The sequence below is a fragment of the Echinops telfairi genome, unplaced genomic scaffold, assembly GCF_000313985.2.
Source record: "Echinops telfairi isolate 266 unplaced genomic scaffold, ASM31398v2 ScPeMD7_23;HRSCAF=83, whole genome shotgun sequence".
NCBI lineage: Eukaryota > Metazoa > Chordata > Mammalia > Afrosoricida > Tenrecidae > Echinops > Echinops telfairi.
This window is the reverse complement of record NW_022103920.1, coordinates 3,598,932-3,611,168: the sequence shown is the minus strand read 5'-3', so window position 1 is coordinate 3,611,168 and position 12,237 is coordinate 3,598,932. Positions and strand designations below refer to the sequence as shown.

Genomic DNA, 12,237 nt, shown 5'->3' with positions numbered 1-12,237 from the left:
GCTCTGTAAATATCTATCAGGTCAAATTGTCTAATGGTCATATTTAGATCTCTCGCTTCCTTGAGTTTCTTTCCCTGTGATCTATCTTTCTCAGAGAGTGGTGTGTTGAAGTCACCCACTATAATTGTTGAAGCTGTGATTTCTTTTTTCATCTTTTGGAGTGTTTGATTGACATATTCCAGGGGTCAGCCCTACAAAAGATTCTTGCCGGCCCAGTATGGGCAGAAGAACAACACTCACCAAGCATAAATAAGAGATCGCCACATAGAACAACCTCACCTGTCTTCCTTATTCAATGTCCAACTTTCATATGCATATGAGTCAATGGAAAATACTCTGGTTTGGGTAAGGCACACTTTAGGACTCAAAGCAAACTCCTTGCTTTTCAAAACTTTAAAGAGGTATTGTGTATCAAATTTATCCAATGTAACACATCTTTTGATCTCTTGCCTTCTGCCTCCATGAGTATTGTCGAACCAAGTAAGACAAAATGCTTGACAATTTATCATTATGTTACCTATTGATCTAATTGTGAGGATTTTTTCTGTTCTTTTTTGTATTTAAATTTTTTTCTTTTTTGTATTTATACTGAGGGCTGCAATCCTTGATCTTAGCAATCACTCTAAGTCCTCCTTGTTTCCAGCAAGTAAGGTTGTATAGCATGCAGAGTATCGCATGCAGATACCAGGTTGTTAATAAGCCTTCCTCCAAACTTGATGCTGTATTCTTATTCATATCGTCCAGCTTCTCTGATGATTTGCTCAGCGTACAGACTGATTAAGTATGATGAGAGGACACAACTCTGATGCACACCTTTCCTGATTTTAAACCATGCAGTATTCCCTTGGTCTGTTGGCACAATGGCCTCTTGATCCATCTACAAGTTCCTCATAAGCACAATGAAGTGTTGTGAAATTCCCATTCTTCTCAAAGTTATCCATAATTTTTGTTATAATCCACACAGATGAATGCCTTTCCATATTAAATGAAATACTGGTAAACATATTTCTGGTATTCTTGGCTTTGCATCAAGGTCCATTTGACATCAGCAATGAAATCTCTTGTTCCACGTCCACCACTGAATCTGGCCTGACTTCTGGCAGCCCGCTGTTAGTGCACTGCTGTAACCATTGTTGGATGGCCTTCAGCAAACTTGTACTTGTATGCAATATCAATTATATTGTTCCATAATTTTAGTATTCTGCTGGATCACTTTTCATGGAATGAGTACAAATATGGTTCTTTTCCAGTCAATTGGCCAAGTAGTTGTCTTCTAAGTGTTCTGGCATAGATAAGTGAGTGCTTCCAATTCTTTATCAGCTTGTTGAACACTTCTATCGGTATTTTATCATTCTCCAAAAACCTGGAGAATGGTTTCTGGATTATGCTTTTAGTGCAGCCTGAACTTCTTCTTTTAGTACCATTGGTTGTTGTTCATATGCTACCTCCTGAAATGGTGGAATGTCGACTAGTTCTTTTTGGTACAATGATTCTGTGCATTCTCTCCACCTTCTTTTGAGGCTTCCTGCATCATTCAAAAGGTTACCCATTCAATATTTTGTTTGAGATAGATGCCATCAAATTTTCTCTGGCTCATAGCAATGCTGTGTATAACAGAACAAAAATTCAGGGTCCCATGGTGACCTCGCAATAGTAGGTATGGTTGATACAGTATTTCAGCCCTTGTGTGAATCCATCTCAGGGAAGGTCTTCCCCTTTTATTTGCTGACCTTCTATTTTACCAAGCATGATGTCCTTCTCCAGAGACTTGTACCTCCCAAAATCATGTCCAAAGTGTGAGAAACTAAAGTCACATACATTTAAAGTAAAGGAAACTTTAAGAATTCATATTCTATCACCTAGAGTCAGAAACATAAATGGAAACTGTTACTTATTCCTTTGAATTCAGGGCTATGATGATTATGGATGGAAGTTAGGGAGGAGTCTGAGACAGATAAATATGGCAGTGGCAATGAAAGGGCGTATTTTAGATGCTGAATAATTCGTCACAAAGCAAAACCCAACTCACCGCCATGAGGTCCATTCTGATATTCGGGGGTAGAGCTGCCCCAGTGGGTACCCTAGTCCATAACTCTTTACAGCAGTAGAAAGTCCATCTTTCTTCTGATGAACAGCTTATAGTTTCGAACTAGCGACCTAGCCTTTAGCAAGCCAAGGAATAACCACGAGGCCACCAGGGCTCTTGTCAAATAAGGTCTTAAAAATGAAAACTCAACTCAGAAAAAGCCAGACTTCCAAAGATGCCCATTTACTTCCTGAGAGGTGGTGGATCATTGCTGCATTAGGTCACTCCATTTGTGTTCCTTTCTTACTGCCATCACAGTAAGCAAGGTCACTTTTGGTGTCATGTGAGCATCATTTGCTTCTGGATCTGACCCTGCCAGATTGGTGATGATATATTTAGTTCCAGTCTTCTCCAACTCTTTGAACTCAAGAGTGCTTGCAACTCTTACATATTATCCAGGCCTCACACCATACACACAACCAACTCAAAGTAGATCAATGGCATACATTGAAAAATAAAACCATTATCATGCTAAATAAAATGTAGGAGTGAGATTGTGGGAATTAGTGCTTAATAAGAGATTGTTAGGAATGACAACATAATTTTGCCCAGCAAAAGATAAAATGGATAAAGGGACCTCATAAAAATTAAATACCTTTTTACATTAAAGGATTTTATGAACAGAGTGAAAAAGCAAGCTACAGGTGAGGGAAAAAATTTGGGGATAATAAATCCAGTAAAATATTAATTATGGAAAATATGTCTAAAATTTGTATAATATAACACAAAAAGACAGCCAAATCAAAAACAGGGCAAAGATCTTGAAAAAACAGTCCACCCAAGAAAATATTCAAATGGCCAACAAGCATATGAAAAGATACTCAACATTTTTGCCATGAGGGAGATACAAATCATAACCACATTGACCTGTCACCAACATCCAGTAGAATGCCGATGAATTAAAAAAAACCCAGCAAAAATGAAAACAACAGGTGTTGTTGAGGCTGTGCAGAAACTAGAACTTTGATCTATTGCTGGTATGAATGTAAAATTGTGCTGTAATTCGGTAAACAGTTTTATGCTTACAACCTAAAAGTGAACATAGAACTACCATGTGATGTAGCAATCCCAATCCTAGGCATATACCCAGAAGAAGAGAAGGGGGCGTTGCAAACAGAAACCTGTCCATTGGTATACAGGTTGTAGAATATTTCACTATAGCTGAAAACCTTTCAACAACAGAAATGTCTATCAGCAAAGGAATGGACCACAAATGTGGTCTGCACACACAATAGAATTTCATGTGGACAGATGAAAAAATGTCCATGGCATGGACCACGTTGAGCAAAACATGTCAGGAGCTCAAGGGCAGATAAATGGCCTCACTTATCTGAAGGAAGGACATATACAGAGACACAAGGTTATTCGGGGTGTCCAGGGCTGGGGCTGAGGGGGGAGGGGCAGGAGCTTTTGATTTTATGTTATGAGGGTGGAATAATTTTGAGAAAAAAAATTGTTAAGAGTAACGGCATACGAAGAGAGAGTGATCAATGTTCTTGCCTTGTAGTGTGGACTTCCTGGTGATTATTTTGATGTGAAAGTTCTCACTGCATTAAGAAATTAATAGCAGACACAAGAGAACTTTTGTGATTATATTGTTGACATATATTATATTAGAAAGTAAAACAGAATTTGTTATTCATTTTATTTGCTCAGAAAGAACCCACTCCCATTAGATGTTAATATCGATAATCCACTTTTACAAACACAGTTCTTTAAAACAAAAAGCCATGGTGGAAGTCATGTTGCTTCAGATTTTTGCAATATACTTTAATATTTGGCTTAAAGGAAACTGCTGGATTTTGCTGTGTTCTGCAGTCAGTATGTTGTAATACCCATGTCCTGCAGCCTCTGGAAGGCCGCTCTGTTCACGTGTGAGGAAATGACGGCAGAGAGTGTGCCTCATCACAATCACACATCATTGTCCTGAGGATCATTTAGTTCTCACTGGACCCTTGAGCTGGTCTCAGGGATCCCCCAAATTCCCAGAGCCACACTTAAAGCCCCTCTGACTTACTGCATTTCAACTTTAGCCTCTACACCTGTATGTAAACTAAGAATTGTAATTGGGTTAAACAATATGTCATAGTTGTTATCAGGTGCCATTGTGTCTGTTCTGACTCATAGTGACCCTATATAATCCGTTATATCTTTCTCTGGTTTTTGATCCTTGTGGTATTTGGAAATGAGTCTGGATTGAGTGATACCAATATCTGCCCGATTTGTTTTTCAAAGTTTTTCCCTAAGGGCAATGAGACACAGTGCTTTTTCCTCCAGAGAGAAGATTCAGGGATTCTTTGTTTGTTGTATTTTTTTTTACTTCCCTGGAGAGAAGTAGATAAGTGTAATGTCTTATGCCCGTTTGGGGATTAGAATTCTCAGCAGAAATTCAAGAATGTGTTTATTCTGCTGATTGTAAGTTAAGCCCTCTGCTCTGGAGGTTCATTGAAGATCTACCACCAATTGTAGCCATTACTCCTGTATCTGAGAACTCATCCTCCTTGTGGATTCTACACCCATCCTTGTCCGGGTCCAGTAGAGTCCTGAGGGTAAGTCCTGTGCTATCGCCTCTGTGTGCGGGACTGGTTATCTGTGCAAGCCGATTAAATAGAACAAGATGGGAGCAGCAACCACAATGGTTATGTGAGGAGGATGGACCTTCTGAGCGCCTGATTCCAGGTAGAGGGCACTGCTACTTGGTGCCCCTCATCCCGTGGAGCTAGTGCCCGCTCTGTTGAGGCAGGGAGTCCCTCTGGCTCTTCCACATCTCTCACCTTTACTGAACTGTGAGCAGCTAGCACAGCAGTCTCCAAGAGGAAGGACTCAGAGAAGAGCACACTTCATCCTCAGGCGATGCTCTGGGATGAGCCTTGGAGACAGCAGCATTACTGAAAGGACCTTGAACGTCACCTGACCTTAAGGAAAGTACTGGTGCCCAGAGAAATCTCTCAGCAATGGAAAATTCTAGTAACGGTTGCAGTAAAGCCTTTTCCTCCTAGAAGCAGTGTAAGAAGTAAATTGTACATAGAGTTAGTTCCAACTGTAATCGTTGTAGGTTATCACCTTATCTTGATCATTATACACCCACTCCAAAAAACAAACAAACAAAAGAAAACCTAATTCACATGCTATCAAGTGGGTGCTGATGCATAACAACCCTATAGGGCAGGCTAAAACTGTCCCTGTGGGTTTCTGTGACTGTCCCCTTACAGGAGTGGAAAGCCTGCTTTCTCCTCGGAGTGTTTGGTGGTTTCGAAATGCTGACCTTGGGATTAGCAGCCCAATATGTAACCACTATCACACCAGGGCTCCTTGATAATTATCTGTCTCTTGAATTAGTGAATATTATGCAAATTTCCCCCCCCCATATGTTTGAAATGAATTTATATATTATGAAAGACACCAAGTGCATGTCAGTTATACATTTCCTCCTATTTTAGCCACTCAGATCAACATTTGAATCTGAGGGGGATTCGTGGAATCTGGAGGGGTTGTTTTAATGTAAATATTCTATATGAGAAAATGGAACAGAATGAACTCTTGTTCTGTTGGCAGCGTTGGCGGGAGAGAGCAAGGTCCCCTAGCTGAGATACAGGAAATGGGGAGGGATTGCACTCCCAGACCATGCAAACCTGTCATCTTCTGAGCTGCATGGCTTCCACTGACTGCTCCTGGAAGGGACCCCTTAGCATCACCAACAATGGTGACATTTTCTTGTCTGCTCTTGTGCTGTGGCTACTTAAGGGTTTTGCTCCCTCTTCACTCATATTTCCTACGGCTTATCTTCAAGTATCAAGAGGGAAATGAAGGCATCAAAGGTAAAGGTGAAGAGAAGAGTTGATTCTGACACAACAACTACATTAAAAAGCAAGATGCACATGTTCCTGCTGGGTGATAATCATTTCCGTTACCTCTGTTGTTGTTGCTGTTAGGTCCCTTTGGGTCAGTTCTGACTCATGGTGACCTGATATACAACAGAATGAAACACCCCGGGTCCTGCACCACCCTCACCATGGCGATACTGCTGAGCCTTTGTTGCAGCGATTGTGTCTCTTCATCTTGTGGAGGGTATGCAACTCTTCACTGCCCCTCTACTTTACCAAGCATGATGTGATTCCCTAGCAAGGGGTCTCTCCTGACAGCATGCGCAACGAACTTGAGACAAAGTCTTGCCAGCCTTGCTTCTCAGGAGCATTCTGGTTACGCTTCTTGCCAGACAGATGTTTGTTCTTTTGCCAATCCATGGTTCCTTCAATATTCTTCAGCAGCTCCGCAATTCAAATACATCTGTTTTTCCTCAGTGACCTTATGCAATACGATTATTTTGTTGGAAAGTAAATGTGTGTCAGGCATTGTTTACTGTCTAACGCGGCTATCCTCCACTTTGCATCCTGTAGAGACTGTTATTGTTGCATAAACAGAGCATGTCTTACACTGAATGGACAGTTATAGGTAGTTGGGTACCATGGAGTCAGCACAGACTCATAGCAACCCAATCTGAAACAGAACCAAACACTGCCCGGTCCGGTGCTATCCTCAAAACTGTGTTTACCCCTGCATCCATTGATGCAGTCAGTATGTTGAGCCATCTTGTTAAAAGTCTCCCCTTTCTTGCTGCCCTGCTACTTTACTAAGCATAATGCGCTCCTCTTGGGACTGGTCTCTCGTGAAAATAGGTCCAAAGGACATGAGACAAGTCTCACCATCTCTGCTCTATGGAGTATTCTGGCTGCACTTCTTCCAAGGCAGATTTTTTGTTTTACTTTTTCTTTCGGCAGCCGAAAGCACTCTCATTATTCTTCTCCGCCACCACAATGGAAGCATGTCGAGTTTTCTTCAGTCTTCCTATTCAGAATAAAGGTACACCTTTCATAGGCATACGAAGAATTGAAGATTCTTGGCTATGGCTAGGCACACCTTAGTCCTCAAAGTAAACTTCTTGCTTTTCAAGGCTTTAAAGAGGTCTTGTGCAGCAGATTTCCCAAAAGCAACCCACCATTTCATTGCATGACTGCTGCTTCCATGAGTATTGATTGTGGCTCTAAGTAACACAAAATCCCTGGCAACTTCAATCTCTTGTTTCGTTCATCACCATTATATAGAATGCATCCAAATGCTATGCTGTTTCCAAAAATGAAAGAAACGAAGACTTTGTCTCTCTGTCTCCTCTGAGTTGTTGTTCGTTAATGTTACTGCACGTCTGATCCACCCTCCTTCAGGCTTAGAAATTTTCCCAAATCCAAACTCTATCATGTGTGCCTGCATTGCTACTTCTTAGGCCACTTTTCATTTTCTTCTTGTAAGGCAAGCTGAAGACTCAGGTTGTTGCAGATGCTATTAATGTAGGAATGAGGCTTCCTATCAATCCAGGAACTGAGAAGAAAATGCTATGGTAGAGACAAAGTCAAACACTGGTGTCTCTTGTTCTTGATCATGCAGATGGTGCAAGGTTGTTGAAGGAGGGAGCCCTGCAAGGTCATGTTGGGATGATATGGGCAGTAAGAAACACAGACGGGTGTCCCATGGATTGATGCCTTATGGCTCAGGGTTGTAGACAGAAGGTGAGGCATTTTCACTTGGTAACCAAGAAGCTACATAGCGGATAGTCAGGTTGTACAGTTAACTTGGTGGACTTCCAATTTCCATGTAATATATCCTACCTTCTTGGCATCAAGTTTTGATAAGGATGAAAACAGGAAGTGGATGTTACCCAGTATCAGGATCACCTTGCCCCTGGGAGTACTCATGGAGGCAGCCTTTATTTCTTAAGTGGGACCAGCACATGGGAAAAGTGAACCTGGGTTTAGAGTCATGGCATCTAAATTAGACACCCTTCCCCACTGCATAGTCTGCCAATGGAAAGCCTTACAATATCTTGAGATTTTGCTTGTATAGTTTTTAAACATGTAGACATAGGCCCACTATTTGCTTGGTTTATTTGACTGAGCTCTTAAAATATCAAGAATTTGAATCTAAAAGCATCATGAAAACAGACAAAAATAATGAGCCTAGAATTTACTTGTTGCAGCAACTGTGCAAAACTTGATGAGAAGAGAATATGAATATATTTAATAAAGTATAGTACTGGTACCCAAGGAAATCGTATGCAGTTGTTCAAAGTTGGATGTACAGGAATCGTTTGAAACAGAAAAATGCCCTTGCTATGCTTCTAAATAAAACATATAGGTAAACAAACAACACTTTAAATTTTTTTAATTTACCATAGAAATGAAAATACAGGTTCAGTAAAAGGGATATAACTTTATATACAAACTTTTAACAAACAATCACTTTGGGGTGAATGTTTCAAGTCTTTAAATAGTGTTTCAGAAGTATTTTTCTAAGAAGGCTTTGCAATTTTGATACCAAAATCAAATACTACTTTACTGGTGCAATGAATTTGATTTTGAAATGTTCACCTCCCAGTTTAAACATTTCAAGAAGCCTAATTGTCTGAATAGGAGGAAAATAATATAATAACCATTAATAAGGTTCTAGCATTAAAATATCTATAATTTTCCTAAAAATAAACTTGTCAATAATATCAAGACCATTTTCTTCAATGCCAATGCTAATTTAGCAAAATAAATTTGGCTTCATAATAGACAAATGATGTGCTAATTGTCGAGATCATTATAAGGATCTGTCCTCTCCTCCAACAATCTGTACTGTCCTGAAGACTTTGCTCTTCCTTCAAGACTTCCCGGGATTTGCAAATGGGATGGTGCATGGAAGCTACAGAGATGGTTGGAGTTCAAGGTTTGTCCGAAGTGCTTCGGAAGAGAAGCTTGGTAATTCTCTTCTGACCATGCTTTGGAGACAACTCTGTCCTGACACATACGGGCAGTCACGTCAGCACTGACTCAGCAGCTACAGATTGGTTCATTTTTCAAATCTGGGCTTTGAAACTTGGGAGACGATCATGGTCAAAGTATCCATTGTTGGAAGCATCGTAAGACCTATGTATCGGTTCACAAAGAAGAATCACCAATAAGGAACTGGGCCCTTTAGTGGTTTCCATCACTAAATTGGAGCAAAGAAATTATCAGGATTATGGAACAGGTTCAATGTGCACAGGAGCCATCTTTGGGGGTGCAAATGCAAGACGGTTTGAACAGTCAAGTAAATAACAGTGATCATTTAAAAGTCATGAGAGTGGATGAATTGATAGACAAGGTCCTTCCTTAAAGAATTAAGAATTAAGCTGTCAAAACATTTAAAAGAGATGATGTGGTTGGAATTATCTGAAGGCATTGTTGCTAATAATTGAGTCAGGCAAGATCAAGTATGGATTCTAAAGCTAGGACCCGAAGGGTTGCTGACATAGTAATTTTAATGGGTGTCTTCAGAAATAACAGTAGAGACAAATGGTAATTTTATCATGAACAGACCTGGGCGGAGGTGGAACCATCTTCAGCAAGTGACCTTGTCGGCATCATGGGTAATCACGCTTCTACCTGTGGAAGGCACTGAGAGGGACACTGCCATGTATTCTCTGAATTAAAGCAGGAGTGACACTGCGCAATCTCAATTTAGGGGAAATTTTACAAGCCAGCTGCTTTAAACTCGTCAGAAATATCAATGTCATGAAACACCAGTAAGAACTGGGTAAACATGTTTGATGGACGAGGAACAAAGGTGGATGATACTAAGCGTAATGTGATCTTGTACTGGACCGTGAACTGGACAGTTGTTGGGGGAATACTGCAGAGTAGAAAGGAGAATCATGTGAATGTTAACTTTCCGGATTCAGTGAGTGAATGTGCTTTTTCATGAGGGAAAATAAGGAGTTCAGGAGCAAATGGGCACCTGTCTACAACTCAGGAAATATTATGATCCATAAGTAGACAAAAGAGAACGAGAATCAATATTAAAAATAAGTAATTTTTGAATCTGAGCTAAGGTCTATGGGAGGCCTTCGTATAATTTTGACACTTTATAAGTTTGAATTTATTTTTTTAAGTTGAGAACAGAAAAGTAAGCAAATTTTGAAGACAAGCATTAAATAAGTATATAAGGCCTTTCTGAACTTAAATCATTCTCATCTCCTTTGTGTTTCCCGTTCTGACCTTTCTGCAGCACGTCTGCCTTTGAAAGAGAACCAGACAGGCATGGGGAGCAACCAATCATGGGTCACAGAATTCATCTTGGTGGGATTCCAGCTTAGTGCGGACATGGAACTGCTCCTCTGTGGGATCTTCTCCCTGTTCTATGTCTTCAGTCTGCTGGCAAACGGGACGATCCTGGGGCTCATTTGGCTGGACCCCAGACTGCACACCCCCATGTACTTCTTCCTCTCCCACTTGGCTGTCCTTGACATATCTTATGCTTCTAACAGCGTCCCCAAGATGCTGGCAAACCTAATGAACCAGAGAAGAACCATCTCCTTTGTCCATTGCATCATGCAGGTGTTTTTATATTTGGCCTTTGCTGCCACGGAATGCCTGATTTTGGTGGCGATGTCCTATGACAGGTTCGTGGCCATCTGCCACCCCCTACGCTACACTGTCATCATGAACTGGAGGTTGTGCACTGCCTTGGCTGTCCTGTCCTGGGCTTGTGGGTTTGCCCTGGCCATTGTGCATGCCATTCTCCTTCAAAGGCTGCCCTTCTGTGGAACCCGAGAAGTCAATCACGTCTTCTGCGAGATCCTATCTGTCCTCAAATTGGCCTGTGCTGACACCTGGATCAACCAACTGGTCATTCTTGCTGCCAGCGTGTTTGTCTTAGTTGCACCCCTTTTCTTCATGCTGGTCTCCTACACGCGTATCCTCTGGGCCATTCTGAAGATCCAGTCTGGGGAGGGTCGCAGAAAGGCCTTCTCCACCTGCTCCTCCCACCTCTGCGTAGTCGGGCTCTTCTTTGGCATCGCTATGTTGGTTTACATGGTCCCAGACTCCAAGCAGCGTGAGGAGCAGGAGAAGATGCTATCCCTGTTTCACAGCCTCTTCAACCCCATGCTGAACCCCCTCATTTACAGTCTGAGGAATGCCCAGGTCAAAGATGCCTTCTACAGAGCACTGCCAAAGAAGAGGGCCACGTGAGCGGTGGATAGAACTGTTGGTTGTGTAAGCTTTTTTCTTTTGAGGTCTGATGATGCAAGAAGCTGAGAACATTTTCCTAATTTTATATATATGTTAATTGTCCAGATCGTGGCTTTCAAGAGAGGGCATAATTCCAGGAAAAAACACATCCTCTTAGGTTGAGCAGGCATGCCAGGGGGTGGTACAACTGAATTTGTAGAATATTTGGACTCTCTTGAAAAAAAATAACAAAACATCATTTTTAGGAAACAAGAACAATTTTGCACAGGAAACATATATATTGGTTTTAAAGGCAATAAAAATGCCACCAACACGTTAGCTGAAGGATTAGTGTGGCCATGTGTGACTTTTTATCACCGCCTTGTTGTGACCAGGCATGGGACAATCCATCCCCCAATTCAATACAGACAATACGACAGAATGCAGAAGGATATGCTTCTACCTCCCCAATTGGGAGGCCAATGAAGCACTTGGCACAGCCACTCTCACAACCTTGTTGTAGCTTCGGAGTGGACAGAATAGTGGCACAGGACCGGGTAGGGTCTCATTCTTTAGTACAGAAGGTGTACTAAAGGTGGCTATGGGTAGGAACTGACTTTTTGTCAAACAACAACAACAATGTATTTCCCACCAGGAAATATATAGGCATTCCTAAAATGTAAATTGTAGTATTTGGTTAAGTGAATGGAATTCATATTTAGGTTTTTGAAAGGTCATCTAATTGAACGTTACTCTATCTTTATGCTCTTCCTTACGTTATTTGAGTTGCTGAGAAAGCAATTCTGTTCACCTAGGTGACAGTTTGTCTGCCACAATGTTTGTATTGCTGAACCAATTTGTCTGATGATGCCGTGACAACTACCAGTTTGAGACAACATTGACATGATGCCTTGCCATGGAGAAAATGCAGGCTGATAACCAAGCTGTAGAAAAAAGTAGTCTTTCCCCCAGCGGGTTTCCAAACTGTCAATAACTACTGGTAGACTGCCATACATTCCCCCGAGGAGGAGTCGGTGGTAAGTTCCAACCACTGACTTTGGGTTAGCAGCCCAGCACCTAACTGCTGCGTCACCAGGGCTCCTTACCATTGATGTACCAATGGCATTG

The 12,237-nt window shown here is 41.4% G+C and overlaps 1 protein-coding gene across 1 annotated transcript; it reads left to right on the top strand.

Annotated features, from left to right (window-relative positions):
* Window positions 1-10,197: 10,197 nt before the first annotated feature.
* On the top strand, window positions 10,198-11,130 carry LOC101638527 (olfactory receptor 2A2-like). Its single transcript, XM_004713984.1, has one exon. The coding sequence runs from the start codon at window positions 10,198-10,200 to the stop codon at window positions 11,128-11,130; it is 933 nt and encodes a 310-aa protein (XP_004714041.1).
* Window positions 11,131-12,237: the final 1,107 nt, after the last annotated feature.